The 22799-nt window shown below is 56.2% G+C and overlaps 1 protein-coding gene across 4 annotated transcripts in view; it reads left to right on the top strand.

Moving 5' to 3' along the window:
* Positions 1-6475: 6475 nt before the first annotated feature.
* The window catches only part of KCNIP2 (potassium voltage-gated channel interacting protein 2), a 46187-nt gene continuing 29863 nt past the window's right edge, over positions 6476-22799 (top strand). For 2 of the 4 annotated variants that reach the window (XM_071748481.1, XM_071748477.1), the window contains exon 1: positions 7269-9488. In XM_071748481.1, coding sequence (XP_071604582.1) covers positions 9431-9488 — 58 coding nt within the window. In that variant the 5' untranslated portion in view covers positions 7269-9430. Of the gene's footprint in view, positions 6793-7268; positions 9489-22799 lie in introns of those variants that run through there. The other 2 variants (XM_071748476.1, XM_071748480.1) reach the window with 2 other exon arrangements.

The following is a 22799-nucleotide window of genomic DNA, read 5'->3' as shown; positions in this document are numbered from 1 at the left end:
CTTGTTTGGTACTTGCTGGGATGAGTAGGGTCATACAGCATTCTGTCTGTGCTGAGCAGGGTCATACTGGATGAAGGTTTGTGCCTCCAAGTGCCTCCACCTTATGCAGGTGGTGGTGGGGTTTTTTGGCAGATGAGGCATTGCAGTAACCTGGAAGGAAAGGGGTAAAGCCCAGCTTCAGGAGCTGTAGCCATCCAAAGGAGCCAGGATAAGATGGGCTTTTTCCCTTCTGGAAACTAATTATTGCCTTTGCTGATATTTTCAGGGAGAGGGCAGACACAACAGTAAATCATGAAAGAAAGTCTGGGCTGGGAGGCTGGAGAAGTGCTGTTGCAAGACCCAGAGCTGTGGGTGAGTGCAGGGGCATATTGATCAAGCTGAGAGGTGACCCAAACTAAATGGGACAGGGAGCACTTTTGAAGGAGGAACATCACTGGCTGCTTGCCTTGCTCTTCTTGTCTTTTGAAAGCATCTTTAGGACACTTTTGTCAGGTGTTTGGGCATACAGACCTCAGAGCTGACCCAGAGCGGCTCTCACCTCTCAGGGATGTGACTGGCTGCAAAGGGAGATGCTCAGAGGGCTTCCACAGCCTCTGCCCTACAGCTGCCCACATGTTACTCAGAACCAGCAGCTTGTGCACAGACAAGCCCTTGCTTCTTGCCAGAATGAGGCTCTCCTGCAGCCCCCATCCTGTCCGCATGTCCCAGAGGGCTAGGACAAGCGTAGGGTCCTGGCCCCTGCAGCAGCAGCTGCTGCTGCTTTGCACTGTGCTCCCCTCTTGGTGGCTTCTGGAGCATGGGCCTGGCCATCCTCCACGGCCTCTGCTCTCCCATGCTGTCTCTTCAGGGCTAATTGAATCATGTGGCTGGAAATTGAATCCAATTGAATAGATTAAATGAGCTGGGCTTGCCGCTTACTGCAGCACAGCCCAGATCTTTGCCAGACTGCTGCCAGAGGCTGGGAGTCCCGTGGAGGAACAAAGGGGCTGGTAAGGCTGCAAGGAGATGGACACCCACTGGGCTGGGCTCTTCTCCAGCTCTGCTTTGACAGATGAACCCTCAACCACTTCTTAGTTATGTTCAGCCTGGCCAAGTCCCAGGGTCCACAGGTCACTCTGCTGCAGGCGTGCATAGGTTGGGTTCTGCTCTTTTCCTCTCCAAAGCAATTAGTGACCAATGAGCTGTAGCCCCCCTGCTCCAGGGTTCAGCCAGAGCCCTCCCAGCAGTAGAGGAGGACGCTCTGCAGCAGCCATGGATCTGTGCCCTGCTCAGCAGCTCCAAGCTGGTTGCTCCCAGCATGCAGCAAGTGTTGCTCCAGCAGCACCTCTCTGTGTCACCCTGGCCTTCACACCCTGTGGCCACTGCCAGAACAACGGGACAGGATCTACAACAGAGAGCAGCATGCTGAGAAGACAGTCAGAGCATGGACAGCCCATCCTGTGGAGGTGAGCCCAGGCATGGGATGCTGCCCTGGTAAAAGCAGGAGGGCACGTGTCTGCAGCATGGACTCACAGCAGAGATGCACACCTGTTTTCGTAACAGACCTGAGCTGCTGAAAGAGCTTCTGGTGAGGCCTCCAGCATGAACACTGGAAGCAGTATCTGGTTCCTTTTTAAATAAAAGCTGAGCCCACAGGCACTGAGCACCCAAAAGCTTACCAGATTCTCTATAATACTGAGAAGGCTTGTGAGACTTGGGCACCTCCTGAGCTCAGGAATACTCCAGTCCACTCTCTGCTCTCTAAATCAAGTGCTTCTCTCCACACATTTTAAATTTGTTATGCAAAAGGGGCAAAGAAATATTCAGAGTGGGTACAGAGCCCCCGCAGCTCTTACAGCTGTACCAAGGAGCTGTACCAGGGAGTCCCTCATTGCAAGAGACATGGCAGAGGCAGGTGACCAGCTTTCGAGGATGCAGAGTGTGCTGTGAAGTCCTTTCTCACTCCTGCACATTCCGATTTCTCCCACCTGCTGGTTTGCATTTGACAAAGGAGGTTCCCTTCTACAGCATTCCTGCTTGCAAGGCTTACCCAGCAGCTTGCAGACATCTGTTCCTCCTCTTGATTTGCAAGATTTTCATCAGCTGAAATTCCACCAAGATCTGAATCTCTCAGTGGCTTCCACCCACCTGTGTGCCTCCAGAGGGTTGGTTAACAGAGATGGGAGCAGTCCTTCCCCTGCCCGTGTCCTGGGTGATGCTGTGCTTGGACATCACCTCCCCAGAACCTGTTGGTCTGCTGTAGCTTCTCTCCAAGTCCTCAGGACCCCAGGCTTGCACAGACCAAGGGGCTTGTCCAGGTCTCGTGCCATCCAGATTAAATTTCCTCAGTGGATGGAGTAGGTATTGTAGTTTATTTCTGAGTAAGGCCACCTGCCCTGCCCGGAGCCACCCCCAGGCTCCTTGCATGGCCACCAGCACCCTTCCTCCAGGCTGGGGGGCCTTTGTGGGCCCTGGGAGGGAAATAGCTCCTGATGCTGAGCTGCTCATCTCCCTTCAAGGCTAATGTTTACTGGTATTATTGCAAGGGGTGAAACTGCCTTCAGAATCTCCTGTTTCTACCCTTTGTTCCTGGAAGCAGCTCCTGGGTGCTGTATCTCATGTCCCAGCCTGGTAGCCCTCTCTGCCAGGAGAGCAGGGCTGTCCCTCACCACTGAGTGCCCAGAGGCACCAGGCAACTGCAGCCAAAATAAGATTAATGGCATCCACTAAGAGCACATCCCAAGGACTGCTATTGATAACCGTGGCTTTAAAATACTGTTAACAGTGGATAAAGCACCATGATTTACAGCACTTGGCAATTACATCTCTGTTTGAAATTTCCTAAAGATAGGATCAGAGTCCTGCTCTCTGCTTTTCCAACAGAATTAATAAGAATGGAGATACGCAATTAGACAACACACAGGCGGGTAGGGCAGATCGATGCCTCGTGGTTACCTAATGAAGTGTTAAATTACATCTTTCCTTGTCCCTCTGGATCAGCCACAATGGGCTCTTTGCAGAGGGTTTGCAGGGGCTCATGCCCGGGGGAGAGCCGCCTGCATACTTCTGCCCCCACCCGGCTTCACATCAGAGGGATGCAGACTCCAGCACTCCTGCCTCCTTGCCAGGCTCTTCTTGCTTGGACAGATAGGAGCAGTTTGGGGTCATCCTAGGCTTTGTGTTGAGCCCAGATTTTTAGCAGGACTCCATGGGGACATGTGCTGCCTGCAGCAGCTGAGTGCAGGCAGCTGGGGGATCCCTGAGGGGAGCTGGAGATGTGGATCAGCTGAAGCAATGGGTGTCCTGGAGAGGAACAGGGGTGGCTGTGGGTGGGCTCAGCTCAGCCTAGCTTGGGTTTGGATGTGGCTGCCTTCAGCAGGGCTCTGCCTCCAATCTTGCCCCTTCACCAGTTAGTCCAGATAAGGCTGTGTTGGCCACACACTGACCCAGGGATAGAGAAGTCACCTGATCAGTGGGGCCCTGTGTACACCTCCTGGCCCCTCTCACCTCTGCTCAGAGCTGTCCTTGGCTGTGGCTTCACTACCCAGGCAGCAGCATTAATCCCATGCAGATGTCCTGTATTGCAGTGCTGCTGCCACTGACAGGGTGATGGATGGGCCACTTAGGGAATGCGCCTCGTGCATGGACTGATGTGAATGGGTGATTTCCATCACCACAAGGGTGGATGGGTGGTCCTGGGGACACCCTGCCACTGAGAGACACCCTGGGGCCCACCTCAGGGTGCAGCACCCCTGGCACTCCCAGCTCATCCCTGTCCTTGCATCTCCCACTTGCCCTCCTGTTCTCCATCCTCTTCCCACCCACTGCTGGCTGTACCAAGCCCTGGGGCTGGCTTGCATGGAAATGTTTTCTCCATGTCTCTCTCCCGATCTCCCAGAGATGAGCAGAACCCCTCCCTGCCCTAGGAGGCTGGATCCAGCCACCTGCCTGTCGTTTGCACGTTTCCTGGCCCTGGGCATCAGAGTATGGGCTGTGCAGTGAGCTGTGCCCCATTTACTGCAGCTTATGCCACTTATTGGCCAGCTGGGACATGGCCCTCCCAGTTAACCCCTTGTAACTGGAATCTGCACTCACAGTACTCACCAGAGTTCTTCCCACCCTCTGGAAACAGTTAATCTGACTTCATCTGCAGCAGCACAGACCACCAGTCCTGCTTGCAGATAGCTCCTGCCTGCCCTGGGCTTACTGATTGCCTTCAAGGCAGACGTGGACATGGCCAGTAGCAGCTGGGCTGCGAGAGGCACAGGAGTGTTGATTAAAGCCTTGGATGTCACTTAGGTGATTTCCTCCAGCCTGGCCCAGCCTTTCTGCATCTGCTGCACGTCCTGGTGAGACGTGCTGCAAAGGATGCTCTTTGCACTTCACTGTGACTTTGCTGCTGTGCCCGTCCCTGGCCAGACATGATTACTAACTGAGGTGTCTGTGCCCAGGGCCCTGCCTGGCTCTGGGCAGGTGAGCACAGACCAGACCCATTCCTGCAGCAGAAAGGCAGCAGCAGCAGCTGGTAATAGGCTGCTCCCACTTCAGCATCCTGTAGACCCCAGGCTACCAGTGCCAGGAGGAACACTTTGGCAAGAGGACCTTGCATTTTTTGGGAGCAGAGAAAGACTCAAAGGCTCTGAATGCTGGCAGGATGCCCAGCCCTTTTGTCTGCTAAGGGAAGGAGCATGACCAGCAAGCAAGTGAGCTGTGTCCCACAATTTCTACACAACAGGGGGGTCAGCTGTGTCAGCCTGACTCTAGGGCTGCTCCACCCTACCCCATAGTACCTGTCCAGCTTTGCCCCCTATCACCAGTCTGGGCAAAGCATCTCTTGCTTGCCTGCAGGAACAGGAGCACTTAGCTGGGATTAAAATAGCCATGTTTCCCTCCCAGTGGACCAGGGATGGCAGAAGGTGAAAACTTCCTCTGTGCTGTTCTGCCTGGCCCACCACATCCACAATGGGATAGACCTGCAGCATGCCAGAGATGGGAACAGTGAACCTGGGCACTGTTCACACAGCCCTCCAGACCAGGCTGTCTCCTTGGGACACTGCTCTCTCCTTGGGGGAAGTCAAGAAGTTGTGGCCAAGGAGGCTATGGAGAGGATGGAGGAAGGAAAATGGGGAGGTCGAGCAGCAGGATGGACAGGTCCAGCAGCACAGGTCCCTGGGCTAACTGGCTCTGGCTAAGTGAAGGGCACATCTCCAGGACTGTCCCAGGACTTTCTCTCCAGCCAGGTTGTGCACATGAACTCTGCAGTGGTAGCCAGGCCACAGACAGGGCCAGGGGAATGTGTTTAGTTCTCTGAGCATTTCTCCACTGCGTTTTCCTTGCTAAATGGCTCTTATTTTTAGATCCAGGCAGTTGCTAAGCATCGCTGCCTTGCTAAGGCGGCTTCTTTCATGGCTTGACACCAAAGCACGCTGACAACACGCTGCCGCGTGAGCACGGCCCTCCCTCCTCACTGCTCTGGATTCCCGTTCTGTCCCGTGGCTCCCGTGGGCTGTGAGGGCTGGGCTGGGTGCAGGGATGGGACAGGATGTTTTTCCACCCCCTAAAGCTACTGCTCCCTTCTGTCTCTCCGCAGAGCATGGGAGACGAAGGAAGAAGAGGTGGGAAAAGCTGGGAGCTGGGCAGCCCCCTGAGATGTGCCCAGGACCCCTGGCACAGTGAAAACAGGCAGCACGTGAGCAGCAGCGTGACAAAAGCCCCTGGCTTTGCCCATGGTGGAGTCTTTTCAGTACAGTTGGCTTCCCCGGGATGGCATCATGCACAGATGGCAGCAAATAACTGGGGGCAGCAGTGGGACCTCCAGCCCCCAGTGCCAGATGTACCGGTGGGGTGTGAGCTCCTCTCTTGGCAACACCGTGCCCCCGCAAACCCCCCTGGGCTGTACTGCTCCTTCACCCCTTCCCCGGCGCTGTGAGACATGAGGGAAAAATCCTGATAAAGGCTCCAACTCTGCATGGGCAACCCGTGCTCAGCGTGGGGGGGGGGGGCCGCAGGGGGTCCTTATCTTTAAGAAGGCGGCCTTAACCCACCTTCCCCACTCTTCTGCTCTTCTCGGCCGCTACACATCGCCTCTGCCTCTGACCAATTTCCCACCCAGCTTCTCCCCGGAGAAGGGTGCCGAAGTCGCCCGGGACTGGGCAGGGCTGGGATCGTTCTTTCTCTCTAGCTCCTGGGGGTACCAAGGCACAGCCCAGCATGAACCGCGACACGCAGGGCTTGGGGTCCTTCGCTTGCCGGCAGCGGAGTGTGAGGGGGGCTGCACTCCTGCCCCGTACTGTCTTCGTCTCTTTTCCGTCCCTGCGTGGTCTCTGACCTCCGGCGCTCACCCGAACTGCCGGAGACCCCATCTTGGTGCAGCTCCCTCCCTGCCTCTTTCCTGCAGCCCCTCGCCCCCGAGCTGTGCCTCAGTTTCCCCGCGGCGGCACGGCGCAGGGCGGTGGGGCCGTGCCGGCGGCTCCCGGGAGGAGGCGGGGAAGGACAGGGGGAGGGAAGGAGGGGGCGGCCGTGCCCAGCCCCGGCGGCGGCGGTGGGGGGAACGGGGCGGCTGCGCTCTCCTGTCTGCCGTACCGAGCCGAGCTCCCGGCACCGCCGGCTCCTTCCTGCTGCCGCGGTGAGTGCCGCGGGCGGCGGGGCGGGGGGAGGCGGCGGGCCGGGCCCCCCCTGCCCGGCGGCGGAGCCCGTGCGCCCCGTCGCTGTTCCCCCCGCTGCTCCGGCCGGGCGGGAAGATGCGGAGCAAGGGCAGGAAGGAGAGCTTGTCCGACTCCCGCGACCTGGACGGCTCCTACGACCAGCTCACGGGTGAGTGCCGCCCGCCGGGGAAGGTGCAGCAGCCGCTCGGGACCAGGGCGCGGGGGCGGCCCCGGACACCCCGACCTAACTCCGGTCACCCCGGGCACCCCGCTTCCAGACCCAGCTGAACCCCGGACCCCTGCCCGCTCCGCTTCGCTGCACGCCTTGCCCGGGAAGGGGGAGGGCGGCGGCCGCTACCCCAGTGCTGGAGCAGGGGGACAGTCCTGGGCTCGGGTATGCTCCGGAGAGGGGTCCGGGTTCGTCCCAGCCGGGTGTAGGTGGCTCCGAGGCAGGTTTGCAGGGAAAAGGCCTTCGCCGGGAGATCAGGATGCTTTGATGGCTTTTGGCTGTCCCCAAGCTCACCCTCCCTCACTGTTGCTCCCAAATCCCTCAGGCACCAGGGTTTGGCATTGGGGTCTCTCCACCATGCCTTGGGCTCCCCACTGGACTCTGACAGAAGAGGCTCACCCTGCTCATCAAGCAGTGCCACAGAGCCTAATGTCTTCTCCACTTGTCAGCCTGTGTCCCCCAGAACATCTCCAGAGATGTTGTGCTTTGGTGGCTGTGGGACAGGGAGGTCAAATATAACCCAGCTGTGACCCTTATTGCATCACCCTCCATCCTTCGCCCCAGAGGGGAATTGCCTGTGTTCCCACGTCCCACCATAGCACCCATCCATCCATTACACCTCATCCCTTGCTGTCTGGTAGCAAAGCAGCTGGGCTGGCACTGTCAGACACCCCTCCTTCCCCACGTGCTCTCCATGGATCAGTCCCAGTCCTGTCCCCTTTCAGGGCCTCTGTTGCAGGAGCTGTGAAATGGGGCAGCAGTTCCCACCTGCCTCCTGAGACCCAAGACAGAACGAAACCTGTCTGTAGCTGGTGGGCTTGGGTGCCCCTGTGCCACAGGCACTGGCATGGGTGCCAGTATGGAATGGATTTCAGGTATTGTTCTGGCGTTTAGAGGTAGCAGGGCAGGACCCCTGCTCTGCTTTTCTGAGCATCCCCACATGTGGGAAATGCCACTTGCTGACTGCCCAAACGTGCTGCAGGGAAGATATTTTTGAGCCGTGTAGGAACTTGGAACCTACACTCAACTTTTGGTTTCTCTGGTAACTTTAAAATGTCCATATGGATTTAAATCAAACCTAGGTTAAAAATACATTCCAGTCTCTCAGAGGCTGAGGCCGTTTATGCCTGTGCTTACCTTTGAGCCAGCCGTGAAGCAGGAACCTGGGCAGAGGGGAGCGGTGCCGCTGTGCCAGCCCCTGCCTGCAGGGATGAGCCTGCTGGGAAGTCTCTGGGGAATAAGGCTGGAAATATCTGCCCCATTTCCCCCTGAGGAAAACAGAGGCCCTGTGAGGGTATGAAATTCATTTGCCATCACTGTCAGGTCACTTACCTGCCAGCACCGAGCCAGTGGTTACTCCAGCTGCCCAGCCAGGGAGCTGGTCCTGGTGGCACCAATTTCTCCTGCATTGTCTGAGCACTCCAAAGCCATCCCTGCCTGTGAAGGGAAATATCTTTTTCTCCCAGAAAGAGTGTGGAAGTGAGGCAGGAGAGAGGAGAGGGCATGCAGCCTTAGATCTGGGGAAGGTTTAATAGCACAAGCCCCTGTCTGCTAACCTGTCCCAAGCAGCCCCAGTTCCCCAGTGATGTGGTGAGGAGCTGGGACCCCTATGGGGCTGTAGCAAATGCCAGCATGGCTTAGTCTGTACTTGTGGATAGGAGGGTCCTTGGTGGCACCCACTGTTAGGTAGCTCAGCCCTGCCTGGGGACAACCGTGAGCGGTTCAGGGTGTTCCTGCAGTCCCCCATCCATCAGGATCTGAGGGACATCTGCCATGCAAGAGATGCTAACCAAGAGATGATTTGATATCAGGCAATGCGACAGTCCCCACCAGCGATTGCTGGTGTGCATGGGGACAGCAGTCATTCCTGCTGCCTCCACATCACTCCCCCAAAGCAGGTATGGGGATGGTGAGATGCCCCGAGAAGGGTTAGCAATATACCCTTCCAAAAAAAGATGAAGGGCTAAGGGGAAACAGGACACCTAACCGTGTGCAAGGTAGAAACACCCACACCTTGCCCAGGAACACATTGATTCTTGGATTTAAAGAGCTGCTGAAGATGGGGGTGCAGCGACAGCCTCTCCCCTCACCCCTGCAGCACCTCCAGTGGTGTTCAGCCACACCAGTGCCCAGCCAGAGCATCCGTGGGCCATGTGGGTGTGTGGCACATAGGCACATAGATGTGTGTGTGAGAGGCAAGAGGCCCTGAGTGAGTGAGAATGGTGAAGAGAGAAGCCACCCACTCCCTGTGCCAGGGGAACATGGTCTGGCTGCACGGGGATCAGCTGGGATGGACTCTGCCCATGCCTGGCCCAAGTGCAGTGGCATGGGGTGAAGGCAGGCACTGGCTGTGACCAGCTGCTGAGCCTGGGGCTGGGCACCCACCTGGGGGTTTAGGAGAGAAATGATTAGGTTACGCCACTAGGGAATTAAACCGGTCCATTTCTGAGGTATTTAGATGACGCTACTGAGAAATAAAAGCCATCCACAAATTACATTACTTCTCCAGCCCTCTAATGACATGAGTGATTAGTGTCCAAGCAGAGCCTGGAGCCAGTGTCTTGGGACCGCTCTGGACATGGCCCTTCACGTGGGAGAATTGGGAGCCCCATGCCGCTTGGCCCTGAGGAGCACAGGTACCATGACCCTGGCCCCAAATCCCAGCAGCAGGAGAGGAAAGGGGGGCTCAGAGGTAGCTTCCTCTCCTGCCCGCTGCTCCATGGGGGAGTGTGGGCAGTGCAGCTGCTCCAGCCCCAGTAAGGGAGCAGGGATGGGTGGCCTGGGGCCTCATCTCACCCCATGGGAGAAGCCCATCCCAGCTGTGCCACATCCTGCTAGCAGGATGGATGTGCCAGCATAAGGTCAATGCCTGGACTGTTTGGGGTTGTTCAAATCCCCTAGCTACATTTTGGAAGGATGAGGGGTTCAGCTCAGGGCCTGTTGGTTTGCCAAAAGAGGCTAGGAGGCTCACTTTTCACCCATGCTTTTTCATCCCTGCTTTCCCCTTCCTGTTGTCATATTGTGGATTCTCAAGCAATCACTTTGCTCCACCCTGAAAGCAGCCGCAGTGTTTGCATCGGGCAAGCAATTGCCACAGGAACCTCTTGCAGAGCTTTGGGATCGTCCTGCCTCCCAAAGCACAGCTGATGAATGGGGACTCCCCACCTCTCAGTACTTTCACAGCCCACCCAGTGAGATGAAAACAGCAGGTACCAGTGTAGTGGCAGCACAGTATCTGGCTGAGTTCTCCTCTGTACCTGGAGGGAGGGTGTTTCAGATCCATCTTGTCTGGTGGCAGTAAGAAATGAGAGATGGGGCAAAACTGCTCCTCACAAACAAAATGAACACCTAAGAGAGGACAGGTCAGTGGGGTTGGTGGGAGGAGAATGGGAGCTGAACTCCAGTCCCTGCCATGGGGTAAAGCTGAAGAGCTATAACCCAGCAATACATCTGCTGCAGGCTGGTCCTAGGTGATGGGCAGATCTAGGGCTGTGCCAGGAGCTTGTTCTGCTGCCAGCAAACCTGGTGGCTCCATCGTGGCTGCTCACACCTCATGCTCATCTGGGCAGGAGGAAAATCTCTGCAAGTTTGCCATAGTGTAGGATTTCTACTTTCAAGGGGGAAAATTTACATCCCAGGGTGTAGAAGGGGTGTCAGTGCTAGCCCGTCCTGAATAATAGTGTGTGTAGGGGGAAGAGCTGGGATCTGCCACTGGAGGATGGAGTGATGGGGATGGTGGGGTAGGAGTGAGAGCAGGAGGCAGACAGGCATTGGGTGTCTGTGTTCATGGTAGGTTTTGTGCTGTGGCTGCCTGCTGGACTGGGTCCAGGGAAGGGGATCTGGGATGGGGACTGTACCTGAGATCACAGCAGTGCCTCACCCGTGGCCAGGCAAAGATCCTTCTCTTGCCCAGTTTGTTCCTCACACATCACTGCGTGTATGGCCAATTTGCTCTGCCCTGCCCCTGCCAGTCTGGAAGGGTGAGTTGCCTGCATCCCTGTGGCCAGGAGCACACATGGTTGGTGCCCTCCTCCTAGAAGCAGCCCCCCTAGAAGGAGGGTTGACACACACCAGTTTCCTTCCCCTGGAGGATCTGGCCCATGGGAACCAAGTATGCTGCCCACCCCATTACTCCCCCGCTAACCTGCTTTCCCTGCACTGCTGCTGCCACCCCACACATCCCCCCTCTGCTTGCTGCTTCTGCTCCCACAGCCCAGTGGTGAAGCTGGGCTGGAAGCCGGGCTGACCTTCAAGCCAGGTCCCCAACCTCCCCAGGATACCCCCACTCAGTGTGGGTTGTGGTGGAGAAAGAGGTTCCGCTTGTGTCGTGGGGTGGGGGATCCCGTGGGGGGCTCCTCTGTGCCAAAGCGCCCTGCCCTTGAGGGATGCTGCACCTTCCTGGGGTGGTGGGAGTGTTGCCTGACTCTGCCTCATCTCTATCTGCTGTCTCCGTCTCTCTGGTATCTGTACCCTTCTATCTCTTTCCTCTTTGCTGTCCTGGCTTGTTTGTAGCCCTTCAACACTGATGAATCCCCTCCTGTGGGTTGTTGTGGCCTCTCCTGACCAGAGGCTGAGATCCTGTTGGTGGGGAGGTGGGATGCTGCTCTGAGCCTGCAAATGTGAGGCATGGGGGCATGGGGATGATGTTACTGGGAACTGCTGCCCATGGGCAGGTTGGATTTTGCAGGTGCAAAGGCCAGAGCTGAGTTTTTGGCAGCTGCTGACTTCATCCCCACAGGCAGAGGCAGGTTGGAGTCCCTGGGGAATTGGTGGCACAGGATTAATTGACAGGAAGTTCGTGGGTTTGGTCGGGGTGGTTGAACTGATTTCTGCAGATGCTGATGCATAATTCATGGACTGTCGCAACTTTGGCCAAGGTGCACAGATCCTGCTGCACCCAGCTGGTGATGCATGGGCAGGGAGAGGTTTGCTCTTTCACCATCTGTGTCGGCACAGAGAGGAGTATTTGCCCACAACTGGCCATGTTGCAGCTGGAGAACTTGTCCTCTGGACTCAGTGGTGCTGCTGCTTTCTTGTTGTGTGGTGTGTTGGGACCAATTGTCCCCAGAGCTTTGGCATCTGGGAGAGGAGGAGGTTTGGGAGGGTGAGCAGATCTGGTTCCCAGAGTAGACTCTGTTATCTGCCAGGCCATAGCAGGTCCATACATCCTGCCTGAAGCTGTGCCTCGTGCCCTTGCCTTGCAGACAGAGCATCAGTCACTCCAGCCCTGAAGGATGGGAGAGACCCTATTAGTGTATCTGCCCTCCCCCTCCCTTGCTGGCTGTGCTCATTAATGGTGTTTTCATTAGAAGAAGTGGTTTGGTTTTGTTTAAGCCCAATTGCTGTGCTTTGGAGATGATAAATCCATCTGCTGGCAAATAGCTCTCCTGACATGAGGATGGATCCCAGCTCTGGGCTTTAATCGCGGTGCAGCGGAATGAGCCTTGAGTGAAATGAATCTCCCTGCTGTGCCCTGCTGAGGGGACTGAGCTGGGCAGGCTGCCTCCCCAACACTGCGGTGAGGGGCTCTGGCTTGGAGTGGGGGGTAAAAGTCCTATGCTAAGGGGTTGTGGAGCCCCAGGAGTGACTGCTGCCTAGCAAGTGAACTGCTAGGGCTCATGCACACAGATTCCCAGAGAGCAAAGAGGGAGAGAAGTCTCTTTCCCCAGGGTAGAGACTGTGGGTGGGTGCAGGGGTCCTGTCCAACCCACTTTGGGTGGGTTGCTCTGCATGCAGCTAGGGTTGGGTGGGTGCCATGCCATGGGGATGAGTGGCAGGATGGTGCAGGGGGCAGGGCTGGGGCCAAGGGGCAGGGGATAGAGTGGCCTCACTCTCAGCATCATCCTGTCCAAGCTGCTTTGCAAAGGGGATGTGGCTGCAGGGCTGTGGTGAGCGAGAGGCTCTCACTGGGGTCTTTCCTTACCCAGTTTCTATGGCTCAAGCTGGTTCTGGCTTTTAGGTAAATTTGCCCTCCACTTCAAATGAAAATGGGTGGTGCAGCCCCCAGGGAGTGTGTAATTACCTGGTTTGGATGGAGGGCAATGAGGTGGGTGGGGTCTGTGAGGGGAGTGGCACCTGCATCTGAGTTTGGGTCTCCCCATATGTTTCCAATCTGTTCTGTCACATTGGAATCGCCCCTATTCAGGCAGCTGGCACCTCTCCTGACCCCAGAATGGTGTTAACATTGTTGCTGGGGGCTCTGGGGTGTGGCAAGAGGGTCGGTGTTGCATCCATACTGCTCCTGCTTACCCCTGCTGGGGATACTGGGGACCTGGAGAGTCTGAGGGCCGTACAAGGAGGTAACCCAGCTCTGATGAGGATCATGTTGCAGCAGCAGCAGTGCCCCATGCTGACAGCAGAGATGGATGGCTTTTCCCACAGCCCCTCTCCCAGGAGCAGGTCAGAGACAGGGATGGAGTGACTAATTCTACAGGTGAGCTGATGGCATGAATCTACTGCCCCAGCTCTGCCATGTGGAGATGGAGGGACAGACTGGGCAGGAGGGGACACCCCTGTGCTATCCTGCTGCCCCTGTGAGCCACCTGCTGTGGCAGTGGTTTTCCTACTGGAAAGGGGCTTGATGGCCTGAACCAGAGGGAAGACTCTTGCCAAGATGTGTTACCATGAGAGACTGTTAGGATCCTGTCACTGAGCCTCTGTGGGGCATAAAGGGGGACCCTGCTCCTGGTTCCAGGCACTGACCCCTGTAGCGAGTTAGGATGCTCTGGCTCCCTTAGCTGCCCTCTTCTCATCACTAAACCCATGTATTTGGACACACCCAAAAAAGTCCTTTTTAGGGATGGAGCATTGGTGACAGTCTGGCTAGGATCTACATCACAGGGAAAAGGCTTTTCCAGGGTTTTTCCCTTGGCCCAGCTGGGCAAGGTGCAGCCCTACAGGGTGTAGGGTTAAAATGGCGAACTCACATCCATGGGTCAGCCTCAGACCCAGCAGGTGCTGGGGAAGAGCCATCCGCTGCTCTCACCTGGTTACTGCAGCCCACCCAGCCACAGCAGGGTGCAATGAGAGCCAGCCTGCTCACTAATGAGATTAGACAGGCGAGCCACTGCTCCTGCCCTGTTTGGTTAATCGCTTCTTCCTTGATTGAATTTTTTTAAAATTGCATTGCTTACGGAAAACCCCTGAATGGGTTTAAAGGCAATAATCTACCCAGCCCTCTGTCACTGTAGGGATCCCCCCGGGCTACTTGGCAGTGTGTTGTTGAAGTCCCCAGTGTGTCTCCATGTGTCCCCGGTGTCCCCAGGAGGTGACTTGCTGGGCTGGCCAGCCCTTGACGGCTCTTGATTTACACTGGGAGGAAATAGTGATTAATTTTTGATGGTGTGATTTAACAAAGCCTCCCAGAAGTGAAGGAGAATGGAGAGGGTCAGGTGCCAGGCACCAGGCTCTGTGCTGCAGCCCATGTGATGGGTCCCCTTTGCCCCTGCTGCTGCCCTGACATCTGTGGTGGGCAGATTCCCACCCTGCCCATCCTGCTGGGGGTGTGCTGGAGTTAAGGAATCTGTTGGTAAGACACAGCTCCCCCAGCTCTGGTTGCACCTGCATGGGGTCTTGGCTCCCCATATGACCACAGAGCAGGATGGATGGCTGGTGGTGCTGGGCTTTGGGGTTGCAGCACAGGCTGGTAAATGGGTGCAGGGATAGGGCAGCACAGCAAGAGATGCTGTAATATGCTGTGGTTAGGATCCCAGTGTTCCATGAGGACACCTCAGGATGTAAGGGATCTTGTGTAAGGGATCTGCCTTTAAGTACTCTTCTTTTCCCTTCCAACTTTCCTTCCAGAAGTTGCATCTTATGAGTCGAGCCCCTGCCCTATGCCACTCGTGCTGACCTGAGCATATTTCCCCCATTGCCTGCCCTCCCTGCTTGCCTCCCCTCTGCTGTGCAATGTGAGTCACTCCCCAGCACTGGGAATCATTCATGTCATTTCCCCCTTTGCCGCAAAGTCATTAATGCGAGTGGAATAATTTGTTGTGTAACAATGAGGGGATCAGCAGGAGCACTGCTCTGCTGAGTGACGTCTGGCCCTGGCTCCTCACCACCCCGGCCACCACGGCCCTGGGAGAGGGCAGCTGGGTGGTATGGCAGGCTGGGAGCATCCCAGGTCTTGCTAGGGTTGTGGTCCCACAGCTGCACTGTGCTGGCAGTGAGGATGTCAGCTCCATAAGATGTTTTCCTGAAACTGCTGAGTCCTGCTCAGATCCCAGATGGGTGGGATGGACATGTTTGTCATGGCCACAGTGTCTGCTCACCCCCACACAGCTCCTCTGAAAGGGGCTCATCCCAACTGCTCCATGGTGACATAGGCAAGAAATGTCCCCTGCATTGGTTGGGGTGTGTGTTATGGCACTCTGCATCTCTGCCGTGTCCTTTCCTTTCCTTGTTCCTACTGTGTGCTGCTCCAGCTCTTCTGAGCTCCCCACAGTGGGGTCACATGCACTTCCCATCAGCAGCCAAATCCCTTCTGGATTTTTGCTTCAGACCCAGGGACCCCGGGGTGCCCTGGTGGGGTGCAGGCTGTGCAGGACTCTGTGTCTCCCTTCAGGGCTGCAGGGCCACTCTGCAGCTGCTCGCAGTGAGGTCCCAGCCAGCTGTTGCTGCTGGTGGTAGCAAACCTGTGCATGGGTGCAAACCTGTACACAGCCAGGGCTCCCTCCCAGGGGCCTTCCAGCCTCCCAGGATAAATAGTGGAGGCGGAACTTGCTGCCCTCACCCAGTCTGGCTCAGGTCTGTGCGTGCTGGGAGCTCAAGCAATGACTGCTGAGGTTATGGCAGATTTGGTCTCTCACCAAGAGAGTGAGGAGTAGAAGGGTAGGGAAGAGTGCTTTATGCCTTCAAAGGCATTGCAGAGGCTGCCCCCCTGCCCAGGGTTCATTTCCTTCTATCCCACACTTGGCCAGGAATGAATTTAAAGATGTTGCAATGGGAGGGGGGGAGCATAAGAGGATTGGGCTGAGAGCAGGAGGACTTAATGAAGGGAAGTGATGTGTCCAGGGCTGGGGGCTGCACTGGGGATGGCAGCATCCAGCAGAGCAGGATGGGCAAGAATCAGGAGAGCGCCTTGCAGCACATGAGACCAAGACACCCTGATCTGTCCTAGCTGCGACTGTGGTGGTACCCAGTGGCTCCCACTGTCGCCTAGAAGGTGATATGGGAGTCAAGCTCTCCCCATCCCCAAGGAGAGCATCGCAGCCTAGTGGCTGAATGAGGGAGCTGTGGACTGCTTGCTCACAGCATGGCTGTGCCCCACATCCTGCCCCTGCCTCATGCTGTGCGTGGGAAACAGGGCAGAAGTTTCAAGCCTGAACCCGGAGGAACATAGCTGATCATCCTGCTCAGCTCCATGGGGATGAGGCAGAGATCCTTCAGGATGCCATGTCCATGCAGACTTTGTCTCTTCACCCCAGCTGGGTGGTGAGTGACCCTGTTGAGGAGGGCTGCCTCAGAGCAGTGCAGGGAGGGGGGAGATGGTGTTTACTATTTGAAAGTGACTCACTGAAAACCTCATGCTCCTTCGGGCAGCATCCCAGGGAAGGGGCAAGGTTTGGAGCCACCCCAGCCCAGTGTGAGATGGAAGGGGAGGCTATTTTGGGACCACATCCATAGAGGCAAAGGAGCCTTCTTTCCTGCCTTCCATTGCCCACAGACCCAAGTGTCTGGGACAGAGGCATGGGTCCCCAGGGTCTGTGGTGTCTCCCCAGCCCCAAGCCACCCCGCTCCTCCCTTGGCACTGTTTGTTTTCTCAGCCTGCCCTGCTGTAATTATAACCCACTGTCATTCTCCAGATGATGCCTTTTCTTTTATCACTGCTTAATTAAATAACTTTGGGGGGTGTAACCCATTGTTTACCAGCACAAACAACTCAGGGGTGCTGGAGAGTTCTCTTGGAGCAGTCAGAGGAGCTGGGTGGCGACAGCTGTGCCCTGGCTTGGGCAGCACAGTTGATCACAGGTACCTGTGTGCCCCTGGAAAGGGTTGAAGTGCTGATTTTGTTGTTCATGGGCACAGCATGCATGGCACAGACATTTCCAGGCCATCCAAGAGGAAGTGCCCTGGATTCAGCTCACTGTCATCCCCTCCACACTTCTCCACTCAGCTCAGAACACTGCCCACTGCCAGGCTGGGATGAATGTGTGAGCAGGGTACCTGCTGCCACCCAACCACCTCTGCCCACAATTAGCTGGTGCTAATAAATGTCCCTGGGAGCTTCTGCTGGGTCAGTGAGCTATGGCTGAGTATCTGCTAGGTGCAACCCGCAAGGGGACAGACAAGTGAGTTCTGCTCCCTGCTTGACAGAGCATCCACCCCCAGCTGTGCTGTTGGTCCTCAAAGCAGTTTCTGCCATGGTATCCCCAGGAGCAGGATGTGTCCCTGTTTAAAAACGTGGGCAGGAGCAGTGGGAGCCTGTCCTGCTGTGATGGACAGGGGAAAGCTCTGCTCTGATTTCCATCTACCTGAGATAAAGCATTGCACTGAGCTGCAGCAGGGTAGCCCAGTCCAGGTGGGGATCAATGAACATCCCCAAGCCAAGCCCCAAGGTTTGTGTTTGCCCACAGTGAAGAACTGGGTCTCTTTGCAGATCAGATCCCCTCCCTCTCTGAGCTGAGTCCCCTTGTGCCAAGCACCTGCAGGTTGTTGTTCAAGCAGTATTGCAAGCTATGCTTTGCATCAGCCCTGTGGAGAGTGGGGGCAGTGCTTTGCTCTGTTGATGAGACATATGAGAGGCACACCTGGGGTAGATTAGAAAATGTCTCTCATTTGGGGACTGGCCTCCTGAAGCTGTGGGTGGAACCATCAGTCTGGAGGTGGAGAGATTTAGGAGGCTCTCCAGGGCTTTGTGGCAGGATGCTGGGGGGAGAGGAGCCCCTGCCTGGGTAGGTGTTGTGTGCATGTGAGGGATCATGGGTTGACCTGCAGGCTTGGAGTGCCTCTCCTTCTGGTGTGCTGTCTGTCTTCCCACCCTGTTCTCCTGCCTGCCCTGGATTTACAGCTCAGGAATCGCTTTGTACAGATCAAAGCCTGGAGACACCTCTGATCTTGGCTTACCTGGGTCCTGCCTGCCCCCCAGTGTGGAGTGTGAGGGATTTGGAGGTAATCCTTGCAGATGGGATGCTGCTGACTAATTATAGCAGAGCCTCTTGTTTCATGGGAACCACGGTGAATTGTCCCTTGAGCCCAGGCAGCGATGGTACAAATCTTCTGCTAATTAGACTTGAAAGTCCTCCCGTGAGCTCAGGCGAAGGATGGATATTTGATTATTAACATATTTATTTCTGAGCTTCTCAGCAGGTCTGGCACTGGGAGGCTGTACTCACCCCCCGAGTAATGGCTGGGTACATTTATTCCTATCAATAATGCTTGGGATCTCTGGGGGGAGGGGTGGCTGTTCAGCTCTGTGTGCTTGTTTTGGGGGTGTCCCACCAAGCTGTGTGTAAAAGATATCCTGCTGATGCTGGGGAGGTCCTTAGTGGGAGCACGGTCTTCAGACTGCTCCGTGCCTTCCAGCCCCTCTGTCAGATGGAATGCTCATGACCCTCATGCCCAGGTGGGAACTCAGGGATGTCTTCTCCCACCATTTCTCAGGACTGTTGGCTTCAGGCACTGGGTATGCAGCAGTGAGGGATTAGGACACTCCAGGGTGTGGAGCCGGTGCTGAGCATCTCAGACCAACACAAAGCTGCCTGCCACGACACCCCCAGGGAGAACATCCCTCCCTCTGGCAGAGGCAGGCAAAATGCAATGGAAACACTGCCTCTGAAACAACCAAAAATAGCTTTCCTGTCCCCAAAATGTCAGTTTAACAAGGCAATCTCTGGGGGCCCCCTGGGCTGGCAGTGGGCTGGGCAGGTGCCCTGGAGATACCGAGTGGGTGGCTCAGCTGCCCCATGGGGCAGGGAGCGCTGGGCAGGGGGGCTGAGCCACCACTCAGGGTACAAGAAAGGTGCAGGTAGGCTGTGGGCTGCCAGAGGGGGCAGCAATGACCTTGTGTGTCTCCCCTGCACTAAGCCCTCAGGTCCCTCCAGCCAGATTGTCACCCATCCAGGAGTTCCAGGCCAGTTCCAGGGACTGCTGGTGTGGGGACATGAGGAGCCCATGGGTCAGGACTGTAGTCATAGCTGCAGCACTGCTTTGCTCTTCTTCCCTGCCTTGTCACTGCATCTCCCCATGCAGGATGGGTCTGAACCAGGGAGTGGGGCACAGGCATCTGTTGCAGCACTGAAGTTATTAATAGCAGCAAACAGTCTCCGTGCCTTCAATCCAAGTCAATTATGGGGGGAGATTCCTGACAACTGAAGTGTGTTTCTCCTCCCTGGGATCCCTTGGGCACCTTATCTCCCTTTCCCAGCTGTGCAGCTGGTGTAAGCTGGAGCCACTGGATAAGCTGTGATGCTTAACACTTAACAGCCTTTCCTGTGCCATCAGCCTAGCAGTGTCTGGCTTGCTGATGGAGGGTGCCCCACTGCCTGGCCCACAGGCAGCCCCATGCACACATGGGAGCCATGGTTGTATCCCAGCCCATCAGAGTTTCATTCTCACCCACAGAGTTTCATTCCATCACCATGCCCAGCTGGACCTGTGGGTGTCAGAGCGAGTGCTGATTGCAAAGAAATCAGCCTAGTGCTGTCTCCTGTTTATTGGAGCCCAACCTGTGCATGATTGCATGGGGCTTGTTAATTTGTCACAATCACCATGGCCTAGTGTGGGGCAGTGAGCGTGATTAGGCTGGAGAGGGCCAGGACAGAGAGCAGCCTGTTGGAATGCCAAGGTCCATACCCTCCCCTGGAGCAGATTTGGGAGCAGTGCTGCCATTGCTTGAGGCCAGGCTAAGATTTTTCCCAGCCTTGCAGCTCAGGAGACCCCAGTGAGGTTTGGAGTGGGAGCTTGGACAGGCCTGGGGATGCAGGGTGGTGTGCTGCTCCCTGTGGGATGTTGTGGGCACAGAGCAGGGTGGGCATCCAAGGGGCAAAATGATGATAGTTCAGTTTAAGCAGATGCTGTGGCTGTGCTGTGCCCTGGCACAACCCATGCAGCCCCAGACAGCGAGTTCTTCACTTTTGAAGGCTGCGATCTTTGGAGGTCCTGGGTCTGTCCTGCTCTAATGCTCAATATATCCTGAGTGCCCACAGCTTTGTGGTGTTTTGTGGACCCAATAAGCTCAGAGTCAGCCCAAGATGCTCCAGGAGGGCTGTGGTGTCCTTGTTTACCACTGCTGTCTTGACATATCAGTCCTTCATTAGGCTTGGGCTTAGCTCTGCTTTCTTTCCTTTCTCTGTGCCTCAGTTTCCCTGCAGATGTTGGTGCTGGTCTTTGTCCTCTCTTTGCAGGGCATGGAGGGTCTTGGGGTGCATCTCAGGAAGCTGGGTGGGGGGTGATGATGCCTTCCCCCCCCTTGCTTTGTCTCCTCTTCCCAGCTGCTCATTACCCCATGTGCAGGGCAATTAATTATTTATGCCCTGTCAGGGAGGGGCCTGCGGCTGCTTGTGTGATGCCAATGGGGCTGACGTGCTGCCAAGCACAGAGAGCTTTTCTGTGTAAATTCCTGAAATATTTAGCAGAACTGACTTAAAAAATACAGCTTGGGAGGAGTTAGTGCCTCAGTGTAACCCGGAGGGCTGGGGACCATCAAGGGGGGTGATGGACACACCAGGGTGGTCCCTGGGGAGCTCTGGCCCCAGTCTCTGCCCACAATCCACCACCCAAGTTGCTGGTGGAGCCTGTGTCTGTCCATCTGACCATCCACCCATTGGGTGTTTCTGCCTGTCTTTGCTGGCTGATGTTGGGGGTGCTCCCATCCTTTCCCTGCATTGCAGGGGTGCTTTGGAGCCCTGTGCTGTGCTCAACCTACTGGCTGGGACATGTCTTGGTCCCAGCCCCAGTGCCACCAGAGCCAGGCTGCTGCCCCATCATCCATGTGCTGGCTGCTGGCAGGTTGGTGCTGCAGGACTGGTGCACAGTGCTGGGCAGGGCTCCTTCCCTGGCAGTGCTTCCCTGAGCAGACGGATCACATCACATGCATTTTTTAACAAGATCCATCAGCTGAGAATGAGCTGAGCTGTCATTGCAGGTTTGTGATCAAAGCCAGACATGCCCTGGCAGCCCAGCACAGCCCAGGTGGCCCTGCATGCCACCCCTCTTCAGTCACATGGCAGATTGATGGGTCATTTATCCTGGCAGAGCAGGTTGGGGTCCAGCAGTGTTGCAGGTGTGTTTCCCCTGAATTCCTGGAGGTAACAGAATGGCCAGTACCCTCCTGCCCAGCATGGTGTGATGATTCCTGACCTAAGCATCTAAGGATAGGGGCAGAGCTGGTGCTTCCTTTGGGCTTTGTTCACAGCCACACAGCCCAAAATTGCACCTTCTGCTGGGACTCAGAGCAAGCTGGGTTCACTGGAAGCCTGGATGAGGTAGAAATGGGTTTGTGCTTGTCCTAGGATGTGTGTTGGGCCAGGTTCTCAGGAAGAAAGAGGAAGTAAGGGATTCAGGGGGCTGGCACACGATAGGCAGGCACAGGGCGTCAGCTGACTGTGCCATGGCAGCGCTACCCCGGGGTGACAGCCTGGGTAGCTGGAGTTCTCCCTTGGCCTTTCCAAGCTCACCCTGTCATGGATGGTCACTGTACCTTGGCAAAGTAGGAGCCGTGTGCTGCTCCATGCTCTGTACATCTCTGTGCCAAGCCCCAGGCTGCCTGGTCAAAGGCAGCGTGTGCTCACGGTTAGAACATGCTGCTCTTCCCGGGCTGTCTGCCCTTCTCTGAGCTGTCCTCTCGTCTCTTTACTGGGTTTGGTCCTGCCCCCTTTGCGTCCTCGGCCCGGTGGGGTGGTGGTGTCTGCAGTGGGCCCATGCAGCACACACACACACACACACCACTCTGTTGTGTGTTTCCTAATGCAAGCAGAGCCCCCGGGCCGTGCCAACACATCCCATGTCAGAGCCGCGGCAAATCCTGCCTGCTAATAGCTATGCAAATTACCTCATAAGCTTCCTTATTTGTTTTCTCTGGCATCACATTTTTCAGCACTTCCCCGAGGCTCGGAAGCCGCTGGTCCGCAGGGCTGGGAAAAGGCAGGAGCTGCAGCGGGACCGCATGCAGGGCTGGTTCTGTTCAGTCTTTCTCTGCCCATGGCAGCCGTGTTTGGCTGCCACCGAGCCACCTGCACCAGCGTGGTGTGTTTGGCACCAGGAACTCATGATTCCCACAGTTCCGGCTGCCAGGATGTTCCCCTCATCCCTCGGTGAGCCCTAGCTCTTGGGTGAGTCTTGCTGAGCCTGTCTTCCAGACAGGAGCTACCTTGTCTCCCCCAAAGCAGCTGTGGGTCTGGCATTGCTGAGATGTGCATGTTCTCCATCCTCTAGAAAAAGTGACTGCTGGATTCAGGTGCAGATAGAACAGAGTGTCTTACTTGTCCCTGTGGACTTGAGTGATGGCTTGAGGCTTGGCACAGGGCTGTAATCTTCCCAACACCAATTGCCCTTCCTCATTAATGGAAATTTCCTTCCCATCACAATTTCTGTTCCTTGTTAACAGAAATGTGCTTCCATCCCACCCCAATTACCTTTCCTCCTTAAAGGAGATGCTGGCATATGCTGTTGCAGGGGTCTGCCCTCTGCCAGCCCCAAAACAACTCTGAAGAGCCTCCAGATGCCCTGGGCTGGGTGACCCTGGGCTGGAACTCTGCTCTGGTCCTGTCTCTGGAGCCTGTGGCTTGGCCGGAAACACTTTGAAGCCTGGGCACTATTCAGGGCTGGCACAGGCAGCAGGAATGCACCCCCAGGACCAGGACAGCATGGCGCCCCTTGGGAATGTCCATGTGCCTGTCCATGCTGAGTGTGCACACAAGCATGTGGCTACCTGCAAGGATGACTTCTCCTGGCTTCAGTTTCCTTGGGTGCTCATGTACCCACAACACCCCTGACAGTGGGACAGG

Source organism: Heliangelus exortis, chromosome 7, assembly GCF_036169615.1.
Source record: "Heliangelus exortis chromosome 7, bHelExo1.hap1, whole genome shotgun sequence".
NCBI classification, from domain to species: Eukaryota; Metazoa; Chordata; class Aves; order Apodiformes; family Trochilidae; genus Heliangelus; species Heliangelus exortis.
The sequence above is the reverse complement of the archived record's forward strand: the minus strand, read 5'-3'. Positions and strand labels throughout refer to the sequence as shown.